Genomic DNA, 13,562 nt, shown 5'->3' on the forward strand with positions numbered 1-13,562 from the left:
TCTTATGTTCACTTCTGTCCACAGTAGGATAGATTGTGTCAGTCTCATCAGTTTTTGGGATTTTGTGCCCCCTTGTCTGTTTAGGTATGCGACTGTCGTTGCGTTGTCTGATTGTATCTTTACATCCTTCCCCTGTAATGCTGGCTTGAAGGTTTTTAGCGCTTCCCCCACAGCTTTCAGCTCTCTCAAGTTTGAGGAGGCTTGTGCCCATTTGGGTGTCCATTTCCCTTGCGAGAACCGCCCTTCCATGTGGGCTCCCCATCCTAGGGCGCTTGCATCGGTGGTGATGCTGACTGGATTGACTTGAGCCCATCTGCGCCCCTCGATGACCCGAAGTGGGTTGAGCCACCAGTAGAGTGTTTGTTTGACTGTGGCGGGGACGGGAATGGATTTTTCTAGGGATGCTTGCCTGCCATCCCATTGGGACAGAATGTAGTTCTGTAAGGGTCGCATGTGAATTTGTGCCCAGGTGATGGCTGGAATGGAAGACGTCATCAGTCCTAGTACGGACATTCCGTGCCTGATCGTTGTGGAATGGTTCCTTAGCAGGGACGTAATTGCTTGTGTCATTTTTACATCTTTTTCCTTTGTTAGGAAAATTTTTGACAGTCTGGAGTCCAGCACGTATCCCAGGTACACTACTCTCTGGCTTGGGATCATTTGCGATTTCTCTGCGTTTATTAACCATCCCAGGTTTTGCAGATAGATCATACTCTTGCGCAGGTTGTTTTCTAGGATTGCTGCTGAGTCCGCAAAGAACAGGAGGTCGTCTAAGTATGGTACTATTCCAATACCCTCCTGTCTTAGACCTTTTAGCGCTTCCGCCATTATTTTTGAGAATATTCTTGGAGCTGAGGAGATTCCGAAGGGGAGAGCTGTGTACTGTAGGTGCAGCGTAGCTGCTGGCCCCTGGATTGCGAACCTAGAAACTTTTGGTGATCCTTCCTTATGGGGACATGTAGGTAGGCATCCTGTAAGTCTAGTGTTGCCATGAATGTCTCCTGCGGTAGGATGTTCCTGATTGAATAGATAGATTCCATTCTGAATCTCTTGTATCTTATTCCTCGGTTGAGTGGTTTGAGGTTTAGTATCAGCCTTAGTTTGCCTGATGGTTTTCTTTTTGCGAAGATGTGTGAGTAGAAGCCCTTTTGTTCCTCCTCTTGGGGAACGTGACAAATCACCTTCTGATCTAATAGTTTCTGTAGGGATTCTAGAAACACCTTTGCTTGATTGCTGTCCTTGGGTAGCATGGTCGCTAAGTATTTGGTTGGGGGGCGGTTGGAGAATTCTATTGCGTAACCGTCCGCTATGGTGCGCAGTATGAATTTGTTTTCTGTTATCCCCTCCCATTGGTGGGAGAAAGCCGCCAATCTGCCCCCCACCTGAAGGCAGTCATTGTTTTTTGTTCTTTTGGGTATTAGGCTTGAGGATGAATTCACCTTTGCCTTTCTTGTTTTGTTGACCCCAGTGCTTTTTTGCCCCTGGCTTATTGAATTTCTTGAAATGCCGAAAGGGCGCCTTCCCTTGTCTCTTCTTGGTTTGAGGGAACCCCTTATTTTTTTTTTTTTTTGCAAATATAATTTTTATTAGTTTTCACAAGAAGGGTAGAGCCCCAGAGAATGAAGAAATACATTCGAAAGAAATAGTGGGGGTCGCAGCCTCCCGAAACTACATCTAAACATTGTATAAGACAGTTTGAGAGATTTGTTGAACAGATTCTGTTAGTTTTCCGATCTTCCTAAGATGTGCATATTATGCTGTATTATTGTCACGTAGCCCCAGTCCTGAGGATACATGTATACAACACCCGTCTAGGTAACTATTTATGTTTCATGTCTTATACATGTAAACTGTTTGATTTAATTAGGTGGCGACAACCAGAGCGTGAAGTACAGAGAAGGTAGAGTAAGTAATAGGAAGAAAATGAAAACAAGAGAAGGAGGAGGGTAGGGTGGGGGGGGAGGGAAAAGGGGGGAGGAGAGTTGAGGGGGGGAGGTGGTCAGCGTAGTGATGCATTCTATGTTGAGTAAGCTGTGGGTTATCATTAATTTAGGTTCCCAAAAAGAGCTTTTCCTTCATCTGAATACTTAAACATGTTCCAGAGTGTCCATGTTTTTTGGTAGACTGCCTGCCTGTTTTGAGCTGTCATTATGAGATCTTCCATTGTGTTAATATTTTCTACTTTCTGTAGCCACATCGAGATGGACGGTGGGGATTGTGGTTTCCAAAGGGCGGGAATGCAAGATTTAGCTGCATTTGTTAAATGACGCAGAATAGATTTTTTATATTTTTTGGGCGTTATAGAGGAAACATGGAGGAGAAAAAATGCAGGATCATTCGGAATCTGATAGTTCGTGAATCTCTGGGATATGGAGCGAACCATAGTCCAGAAGTTCTTTAGCTTAGTACAGGACCAGAATATGTGCAGTAGCGTTCCCTCATCTTTCTGACATCGCCAACAGTATTTTGATGTACCGGGGAACATAATATGCAAACGGCTAGGTGTTAAATACCACCTAGTTAAGAGCTTATAGTTCGTCTCCTGTATTTTAGTGCATATTGAAGATTTGAGAGAGAGCGCAATCATATTCTGCCTCTGTATTGTCGTGAACGAGATTTGAAGGTCTGTTTCCCATTTTGTAATGCATGGAAGGTCGAGAGGTTGTGAGGGAGTATTTAGAATAGCGTACATCTTAGATAGGAGCTGTGATAACGGTTCTGTCTCTGAGCATAATTCTTCAAATGTAGTTAAGGGCCTAGTGTATGATTCAGGGTTTGGGAGTGTCTGGAGAAAATGGTGCATTTGTACTGCACTCCAGAATCCAAGTTTGAATGGGCCTACGGGGTCCATTAACTCTGGGATGGAAGGCCATTTGTCTTGTCGCACGAATTGTGAGGCTCTAACATAATTAGAATCCCTCAGTGTCTGAAACTGTCTTGAATTGATTCCAGGTAGAAATTTGGGGTTTCCCAGTATGGGGGTTAATGGAGATTCTTTAGTCGTCAATGAGGTTTGTAACGTTGCTTGTAAGCATTGTTTAATAGTATTGCCTATGAGGGGGTGAGATTTCAGGTCTAGTGGGAGAGAGTCCCAGCACCATATCGCCGTCTGAAGAGGTATTGTAGACTGATGTTGCTCTATTTGTGCCCATAATTTAGTTTCTTTATGTCGTTGCCAGTCAACTACCCTGCTTAGGTGGACTGCTTGGTAGTATTTTCGGATGTCTGGGAGCGCAATGCCACCATACAGTTTTGGTCTGGAAAGCTGTTGTCTTGGGATACGCGGCGCTTTATGTGCCCATACAAAGCGCATGAACAGAGTTTGTACTTGTTTGAGATATGCGGCGGGTATATGAATTGGTAGAGCTTGAAATAGGTACAGATATTTTGGTAGTATACTCATCTTAAGGAGATTGCACCGCCCAAACCAGGAATGCAGTCCAGTATTCCAGTCGTCTATCAATACTTTAGTCCTAGACAATAAGGGAGGGAAGTTGCTGGCATAAAGAAGGGCTGGGTCAGGTGGTATTTTCGTACCTAAATAAGTCAGTGCAGAAGTAGTCCATCTGAATTTAAAACTTGATTGTAAATTTGCAAGACAAGAGGCTGGTACTGAGATTCCCATTGCTTCTGATTTTGAAAAGTTGATTTTTAGATTTGATAATTTCCCGTATCTTTCAAATTCTCTAAGGAGGTTGGGTATAGAGATCACTGGGTTGGTTAGGGAGAAAAGCAAATCATCTGCGTAGGCTGAAATCTTATGTTGCATGGGACCGAGCGATATTCCTTGTATATCAGGGTTTAATCTTATTTGGGATAGGAAGGGCTCTAATGAGAGGGCAAAGAGTAGGGGAGAGAGGGGGCATCCCTGTCTCGTTCCGTTCGTAATTGAGAAGGGATCTGATAGGACCCCATTCGTTTTCACCTGTGCAGTAGGGTTTGAATATATACCGGCTATTCGGCTGAGCATCACTTCTCCTAGACCTATATGTTTGAGAACCGCAAACATAAACTGCCAATTTACGCGGTCAAACGCCTTTTCAGCGTCAGTATTAATAAAGACACAGGGGATTTTTCTAGATTTGGTGATGTGTAGTAAGTTTAACACCTTTGTAGTACTATCTCTAGCTTCCCTTGAGGGAATAAATCCCACCTGGTCTAGATGAATAAGTTGTTGGAGGTGGTGTGCCAGCCGAGTCGCCAGAATTTTAGTATAAATCTTGAGATCGAGATTTAACAGTGATATTGGTCTGTAGCTACCACAGGCTGCCAGATCCTTCCCCTCTTTGTGTATCACCGAGATGTGGGCTCTAAGAGTTTCTCCAGCAAAAGTATCTCCTGCTCCTATCTTGTTAAATAAAGTGACCATACGTGGTCCTAGTATGGGGAAGAGATTTTTATAATACGACAGTGTATACCCGTCAGGGCCTGGGGCTTTACCTGGTTTCATTGATCCTAGAGCTTTTTGGACTTCTGTTAGGGTAATGGGTTCATCCAGTTCAGTTCTGATTTCTGGAGAAAGGGATGCCATTTGAGAGGACATTATATATTCCTCTATTTCAGTAGTGGAGGGAGTTGATTGTGGTAGATTGTATAATTTGGCGTAGAACTGTCTAAATTCTTCAGTAATTAGTGCAGGTAAAGTCTCTTTTTTGCCCTTGGAAGTAGAAATATGTGGAATATAGGTTGCAGATTTGTGGGTTTTAACCATTTGAGCCAATAGTTTCCCGCATTTATTTCCTGACTCATACATCTGTTTATTGCATATTTGTATGGCTGCTTTTGCTCTATATTGTAAAAGGTCTGTAATTTTCCGTCGGACAGTTGTCAGATTCAGGTCAGAGGTCCTTGTAGGGGCATGTTTGTGTCTGGCTTCTAAGGTAGCTAGTTCTAGTAAAAGTTGGGTCAGTTGTGCATTTCTTTCTTTTTTGATACGAGCACCATGGGATATAAAGATCCCTCTAAGGACTACTTTGTGAGCTTCCCATAGTATACCCGGGTCGCAGTCTGGTTGGTCATTTTCTTTAAAGTACAGGTCCAGTGTTCTAGTCACTTCAGTCAGTATTTCGGGGTTCTGCAGGAGGCTTTCATTTAGACGCCAAAAACGGTGTCTCAGGGATGTAGTGTCCGATAATCTATAGGTGAGGAATATAGGTGCGTGGTCTGACCATGTCCTATTTCCAATTGAGGTTTGTTCTACAGCATGTAGCTGAGTGTGGGGGATCAGAAAATAGTCAATTCTGGAATACAATTGATGCGCATTTGAGTAAAACGTAAAATCACGTTCACCGGAGTGTTGTAGGCGCCAGACATCGATTAGCTGGGAGTGATGTAGTGTCTTAGCTATTCGCTTAAGTTGGCATGGTGGGATCGCTGCTCTGCCCGTAGATGTGTCCGCCGAAGGAATTAACGGCGCGTTAAAATCACCTCCTATAATTAATTGGCCTTCCCTAAACTCGGTTAGTTTCTCTAGAGTTTCTCTCAAGAATGTGGCTTGTTGCTCGTTAGGGGCATATATGGTTGCTAACGTTACCTTCACTGTACCAATTAGTCCTGTGAGGAATATATATCTACCTGTCGGGTCTATTTGGGAATTTTGTAATTGCCAGGGGATCTTACTGGAGATTAGGATGGATACTCCTTTGGATTTGGCCTCCGTATTCATTGAGTGATAGGTTACCGGGAAGTATCTGTTTTGTAGGTACGGCAGTCGATTGGTCTTAAAATGTGTCTCTTGGATAAAGGCTATGTCTGTATCGTTTCTCTTTAAGTCATTTAATAACATACGTCTTTTTTCTGGTATATTAAGCCCTTTTGCATTTAGGGACATAACTTTGATTTTGCTGACTGCCATATTGTAGTATGGCGGGGGGGGGGGGGGGGAGGGTTGGGAGGGGGGGGGTGGGTTCAGTAGAAGGGAGATATAGGGAGGGAAAGATGGAGAATAGAAAAAGATATTAAAGCTAGTAGAATAATGAGAGGGTTAGCGGAAAAAGGAGAAAAGCACAAGCAGAACCTAGTGTCCCGCTCGTTTCCCAACCCCTATTAAATCGGGGAGTATGTTTCACACACAACCCCCAGGAGACCTAAAGTCCTCCCCTAGGGGGGGTATGCTAACCTAGATGGGAGAGAGGAAGGACAAGGCCCAAGGCAGTGAGACTCCCGTTCGTCCCCCCCCCCCACCCCAGCATAGCTAGATATATAACCAAAAGGAGAAGAAACAACAAAACAAAAACTGTTGAGTATCTTTTAAAGTAAACATTTGACCAGGATAACAGAACTAAGTGGGTGAATGAACATCTCGATCCACTATGGATAGTTACTTAAGTTTTAAGTTGAAAAGACTGTACCATGCTAAACCTACTTAAACAGCAATATAGCTCATTTGATGATATAACATCTGTATTTGTTCCGAAGTCCAGATCTAGATATTAATAATGTTTCATGTCTGTATGAGCACATTGATATATCCTTATATAACCATCATCTCGTGATTCTCAGAGAGCCTGCAGTGGGGCGTCACGTCTACCTGGAGGGTACACCATAGCCCCACTAATCAAGAGCCTGGGTATTCCCACCAAGAGCCACCACAATCAGACTCTGCGAGTCGTCGGTCTTACTCAGCTCTCTTATTGCACACGTTCAATAGTATTTATTTGTTAATGCAATTTCTGCTCTAGTGTCTACTCAGAGTTAAGGATCATCCATGTGAACTTGCCAGTCACTGGTAGGGATACCTGATCTGTGATGGGCCTGTTCTCTTCAGATAGAATATCTGTGTCCAAGCCTGCTATCTTCGAGGGTCCGCCGATTAGGATGGTCACCTCGAGTTGTGGTGTGTCCTGCCCAAAAAGGGTGGCTTATGTTAAATGAAAATTGTCTCTAGTGGTAAGTAAGTTAATGCCACCTAGGTCTGAAAAAGAAAAATGAAATTAAATGCCGTCCCAAAGGTCATGTGAGATTGAGTGGTCCCTCGTCTAACCAAGTTCAGGTGTGTCCTTGACCTCTGCATGACCGTCACATTTTAGGGATAAGAGGTAAATGATAGCAGTAAACCGCTCCAAACAATGGGAAACAAAACAGCTCAATCATCACCTCTCAGTGATTAAGTATGGTGTTGATAGAGAAAGGTTTTCATGACTCACGTGCGCCGTCAGGAGAGGCAGCTCTGGATCGACGGCGGTTTCTTGGTTGCCTCTGTGGGAGAGTGTTCCCCACGCTTTGTGCGGGCATCCGCCCTGGCACGCGTGGGAGAGGGCCTAGCCAATTCGGGATATCCACAGGTTCTGTGTCCAGAAATGAGAAGAGGGCTGGTAGGGCATCTGGATTGCGTAGGGTGAAGGATCTTTGATCTTTCCTGAATGTAATTGACAGTGGGTATCCCCAACGATAGGTAGCCCCTCTTCGTCTGGCCACTTCCAGCAATGGTTTCAGGATCGCTCTTCTCTGCAGTGTGGCTCGGGATAGATCTGGAAAGATTTTGATCGTGGCACCGTCTAGTTCTGGATCCTCCGCTTCCCAAGCCTTACGCAGGATCTGTTCCTTATGCACATAGTGGTGTAACCTGCAAATAACGTCTCTGGGTCTCAGGGGGTCGGTTGGCTTGGGGCCTAGTGCACGATGGATCCTATCAAGGACAATGCGTTCTGGTAAATCTATACCTGGCAGGCTGCGGAAGATCGCGGTCGCTGTATCCGCCAGATCCTCAGGTCCTGTGGCTTCTGGGAGCCCCCGGAGACGTAAGTTATTCCGGCGGCTCCGGTCCTCCATTTCCTCCAGTCTCAGCTGTTGTTCTTGCAGTACTGTATTCTGTGCGGCATGGCTGTCTTCCATTGCTGACATCCGACGCTCTAGTGCTGCTAAGGAGCTCTCTCCTGATTCCACTCTGGAGGTTAGCTTACTGACGTCCGCTCGTACCGCATTCATCTCCCTGCGGTGTGTTGCTTCCACTGTGGCAATGAGGGCTGTAATGTCCGTTTTGGTTGGCAGGGCTTGTAGCAGAGCGCGCAGCTCCGAGTCCACTCCACTTGAGTACGATGAAGGCTGTGAGTGTTCGCCCAGAGTCGGGCGGAGATCTGTGGGGAAGCCGGCGTAACTCTCCGCCGCCTGTGTGTCTCCGTGCGGTGACGAGGAGCTGCTCGCTGCATGTCTCCCTGAGCGTTCTCCATGCTGCGCCGCCATCTTGAGTTCCGGGGAGCCGAGGAGAGATAGTTGAAATCTTCGTCTAAGTTCGCCTGAGGAGGGTGGCTGAGGGGTGGATTTGGTCAGCCTGCTGTTCTTCTTAGTAGTTCTCCTTTTAGTAGAGTACATAGTTTAGGATTTAAGCATGAATAGCCGGGGTAGGGGTGAGACGGCCGGGAGCTCAGCAAAAGCACGTCTCTATCCAGCCATGTCCAAGCCACGCCCCCACCCCTTATTTTTTGCTGCAGTCCTATCCAGGACTGTTTCTAGTTCGGGACCAAACAGTAGGTCTCCAGTGAATGGTATGCAACATAAACGGTTCTTGGAAGGTGCATCCCCCCCCCAGGATTTTAACCACAGGGCTCTGCGGGCCGAGTTTAGTAGTGCCGTGGTCCTAGAGGATATTCTGACAGTTTCTGCTGAAGCATCTGCCAAGAAAGCTGCCGCTCTAGTTAGTGTGGGGATGGTTTTAATTAGTTCCTCCCTGGGTGTGTCGTTCTCCAATAGATCTTGCAGCTGGGTTAGCCAGATTAGCAAGGTTCGGGCTGTGCAGGTGGAAGCAATAGCGGTTTGCCGCCCCTGCTTCCCATGCCCTTTTCAGGAGAGCTTCTATTTTCTTGTCCATGGGGTCGCTGAGGGTACCTGCGTCATCAAAAGCCAAGTCCGATTTGTTCGTGATTTTTGCCAGAGAGGCATCCACCTTGGGGCATTTAGCCCAGGTTTTGGTGTCTGCTTCCGCAAACGGGTATCTGCGTTTGATTGTGGCGGGGATGAAAAGCTTTTTCTCTGGGTCTTCCCATTCCTTTTTGACTATGTCTTTAAGTGTTTGGTGTACCGGGAACGTTCTTGGCTTCTTGGGCTGGAGCCCTTTGTACATTCTGTCATGCATAGTGCCATGGTGCTCTGAATTTCTTTCTTAAAAGAATTGAGCAGGTCTTTCAAAAATCCCTGTGATTCTTTTGCCACCATTTTGTCTAAGCATTTCTGACACAGGGGCTTTTTCCCATCTGGGGAAAGCCTGTGGCTGCATGAGGCACATGTTTTGCCTTTAGCCTTCCTTTCCTCAGGGGTCTTTGCCTGCAAGCGAGCATAGAGAACAAAAAAACCCCGTGAGTTTAGGTGGTCAAAGGGACTGCCTGTAGATAGGCAGTAAAGAGGTTAAGACAGAGATAATTCAAGAATATTCTGGCTTACCTTGGAGCTGTCCTGATTTGCAGGATCTGCAGGGCAGGGTGGGGAAGCGTCAGACATGATCAGCCACCAGGATCCTCTGCTTAGAGGCCTTTTTATCTGCTTCCTGCATAAGCTCCGGCCCCGCCCCCGGCTGACCCCGTGCAGGTTGGTGGACACACCTGCACATGCCGCTGTATTGTAGAGTAACTGTGCTGGTAGTGAAGGGTAGCATTGAACAAATTTGCTATTTGTATTCTGTTTTCTTTCTCTTTTTTTTTTTTTTTTTTAAACTTCCCGCCCCTAGGTGTCCCTGCTCTATCTCCGCAGTAGATAGACTACGGGAAAATGGCCGCCAACCCGGAAGCGGAACTTCCTCGGCGCCATCTTGGTACACCCCCGACTTCCTGTAGCGGCCTGTGGCGGTGAGGACGCTGCTGCGCCGCCCGGAGAGCGGTGGATTCGTTTGGGGGGACAGCCGCAGCCACCAGGGACCTAATTTAGAAGGTGCAAAACCCTCCCTGCTAGACCCTCTGCTGCTGAGGTTTTCGGCAGCGGGCGGCGGCGGCGGGGGGGGGGGGCGCCCATCTATGCATGTATCCATCCCCCCTGGCGGGCTCCAGATTCTGCGGAAAGCCAGAGGGGGGTGCTTGCGGAAGCATACACAGGCCTAACAGCGGCATGGGGTGGGGATGACAGAGTCCTCCTGCAGCCTGGGGGGATGATTGCAGACCCCTCAGTAGGGGCGAAATCTCAGGCTTTGAGCAATGTTGCCCAGTGCTGCGCCTGCTCGCCCTCCCAAAGCCCCTTGGGCTGTATGGGATGCTGGCAGGGGGTCTCCAGCAACAAGCACAGAGACAGGTGAAAATAAAATAACAAACGTTCTTGCAGCTCCTGTGGGTCCGGAGGAAACACAAACAACTGAGGCACACAGGTAAGAGTGTGAAATTTATAATGGTGGACTAATGTGTTTCCTGTTTTAGGGAGGAGGAGCCTATCTCTCGGATGCTGCCCTGGAAGACGATTCGAGAAAATGCTTTGTTAAGATCGTGAAGGGGGAAAGAATCACGATCTGATTCTTTAACGACTAATCGTGTAGCTCTAATCCCATGTTTTAGGAATAGGTCATGACAGGTCCTCTTTATGAAGAGATGAGGAGCCAATAAGACCCCACATCTCTCTGCCAGGCTGGAAAGCCCAAGATAAAAAAAAAAAAAAAAAAGAGATCTCGGCTTTCCAGCCAAGTTCACGGCAGTGTTTACAACTGCCAGGTCGGACGTGATGTCAAAGTCACGCCCGGGCCTCCGAGAGTCATAGAGACTGCCGGGGACCATCTGGTACTCTGTATTCTCTATGGTAAACTTCCGACAGCAACAGATTCCTTCTCCGGCTCGCCGATCGCACGGGTGAGCCAGTAGAAGCATCGGGGGGGGGGGGGGACGGACAACGGAAGGGAGGCATGGAGTATCAGTTTGCTGGTCCAGCAGACCATCAGCCTTACCCATTCTATCCGCCAGGTCATGCTTCTCCCACTCCAAATGTGTGAAGCGCTGACAGGAAAATATAGTGTGGTGGGCTGGAGTACAGGCTCTGCTGGGAATACGTCACTGTGATCCACTGGGCCAAACAGCAACAGAGTTGCTGTCAGCCGGCCCAGCCATGTATAGTGAGCCACTGCCTAGTACTACACCAACATCAGTGAAGATCACTCCACCAAATATGGACTGAGGTGCTGTCTTTTACCTATTGTGAACATACACTATATTGTCAAAAGTATTGGGACACTTGCCTTTACATGAACTTTAATGGCATCCCAGTCTTAGTCTGTAGGGTTCAATATTGAGTTGGCCCACCCTTTGCAGCTATAACAGCTTCGACTCTTCTGGGAAAGCTGTCCACAAGGTTTAGGAGTATGTCTATGGGAATGTTTGACCATTCTTCCAGAAGCATATTTGTGAGGTCAGGCACTAATGTGGATGAGAAGACCAGGCTCGCAGTTTGCACTCTAATTCATTCCAAAGGTGTTCTATCGGTTGAGGTCAGGACTCTGTGCAGGCCAATCAAGTTCCTCCACCCCACACTCGGTCATCCATGTCTTGGGATGGAGGGACAGGATAGCAGTACAGACACTCAATCTGTTCTCTGTAAAAGCAACAGTAGCCACTGCAAGAGGAACAATACATTTTCAGGGAATAGCACAGTTTTACATAACAGGCTGTATAAGAGTTCAGTAAGAAACAACAGATACTTACAAGAAGCTGTTTAAGCCCCAGGAAGGTCTGCTCTACCGAGTTGGCGGTGAGAACCTGTCTTTTCAAGGCTGCTTGTTCACCAAGAAAACGCAACATGAGATCCCGTACTGCATCTCCCTGAAAAATACAGAAAGTAATATAAGCCTTATGCAAGCCTTGTGTTAGTTAGAACCAGTGTGATTTCATTTTATACCCATGCAATGGACCAAAGCAGTACTGCTTCCCAATACAGCATCATTTGACTATTAAAAGGGATCATACACAAATAGGGGTGCATTTACTGAAACTGGAGCAGGCCAAAACTGGAGCAACTGTGCATAGTAACCAATCAGCTTATATCTTCAACTTGTTCAGTTAAGCTTTCAAAATGAAGGATAGAAGCCGATTGGTTGGTTGCCACACTGCTCCAGATCACGACAGCTGTGGTTGGGGGGGGGGGGGGGGAATCAGAGGAGGAGGATTTCTACTAAAAGGAGAGGAAAGCAGCACAAAGGACACATGGCATCAACTGTAATTGATTTTATTTATTACAGGTACTTACATTAGTGCTGTCAATTTACGCAGCATTTTACCTATATATTGCACAGTCCAGGGTGGATAAAAATGATTTTAAAGAAAAAAATAAATAAATCAGATTTTTTTTTTTTTAAATCGGATTTTTTTGATTTTTATCAGATTTTAATAAAATGCTTTGGGAGTAAAAATCTTTCTAAATATATTTTTCTATTTAAGATAGATTAATAATTTAGTTCATTCAGCATGAAATGGAGCTTAGTTATGTAGCATGAGGCTGTATATTCTGCAATATTTACATTTTTGGTAAACTCATTCAATGAATCCAAGCTGAGATAACATGCATTGATGCGTTCACACAATCTCACAGTAACCATGAGATAAACAAAGTTCAGGAATATTTCTTTATCCGTTGTTTTGCACATCTATGTACACTACAAACTGATTGAATAGGTTCTGATACCGCTGTTTTACTAACCTGACAGCTTATTATTCTAAATAGGAAACCTTCATATTGTTTGCAAATAATAAAGATTCGAACTACCAGCAAGAATAAGTCCTTACATTTAAAGAGCACCTGTCATTTCAGATCCATCATGACAGCACCTGTTAGCGGGCATCCACTCACCTGCTGGCACCACGACCCTCACCTTGTTGTGTCTCTGCCGTATTACCAGCCATTCCATTAAAGTAAATGAGACTGTCGGTGAGACAACAGCAGATCAGAGGAGGAGCCGCTGTGGGACAGAGATGACAGTTGCTCTTTAAAAATTATGATTTAAAATCAAGTTGATTTAAATCCTTTTTACTAGTGATTTAAATTGTGATTTAAATCAAATCCACCCTGGCACATTCACATCAGCCCCTGCCCCAAGAAGCTTACACTCTAAGGTTTCTAACTCACATACTAGGGCCAATTTAGATATAAGCCATTTAACCTATCAGCATGCCATTGGAGTGTGGGAAGAAACCCGCGCAGGCACAGGGAGTGAGCAAACTCCAGGCAGGGAGTGTAATAGGGTGTACACACGGTCGGACTTTGTTTGGACATTCCGACAACAAAATCCTAGGTTTTTGTCCGACGGATGTTGGCTCAAACTTGTCTTGCATACACACGGTCACACAAAGTTGTCGGAAAATCCGATCGTTCTGAACGCGGTGACGTAAAACACGTACGTCGGGACTATAAACGGGTAAGTGGCCAATAGCTTTCATCTCTTTATTTATTCTGAGCATGCGTGGCACTTTGTCCGTCGGATTTGTGTACACACGATCGGAATTTCCGACAACGGATTTTGTTGTCGGAAAATTTTATCTCCTGCTCTCCAACTTTGTGTGTCGGAAAATCCGATGGAAAATGTCTGATGGAGCCCACACACGGTCGGAATTTCCGACAACACGCTCCGATCGGACATTTTCCATCGGAAAATCCGACCGTGTGTACGG

At 46.0% G+C, this 13,562-nt stretch overlaps 1 protein-coding gene across 1 annotated transcript in view; it reads right to left on the reverse strand.

Annotated features, from left to right (window-relative positions):
• Nucleotides 1-13,562, reverse strand: part of TRAPPC12 (trafficking protein particle complex subunit 12) — a 184,641-nt gene that overhangs the window by 162,210 nt on the left and 8,869 nt on the right. Inside the window, exon 3 of the mRNA XM_073625427.1 lies at nt 11,604-11,720. Coding sequence (XP_073481528.1) covers nt 11,604-11,720 — 117 coding nt within the window. The remainder of the gene's footprint in view (nt 1-11,603; nt 11,721-13,562) is intronic.

This window comes from Aquarana catesbeiana, linkage group LG04 (assembly GCF_042186555.1).
Source record: "Aquarana catesbeiana isolate 2022-GZ linkage group LG04, ASM4218655v1, whole genome shotgun sequence".
In the NCBI taxonomy this organism is placed as follows: domain Eukaryota; kingdom Metazoa; phylum Chordata; class Amphibia; order Anura; family Ranidae; genus Aquarana; species Aquarana catesbeiana.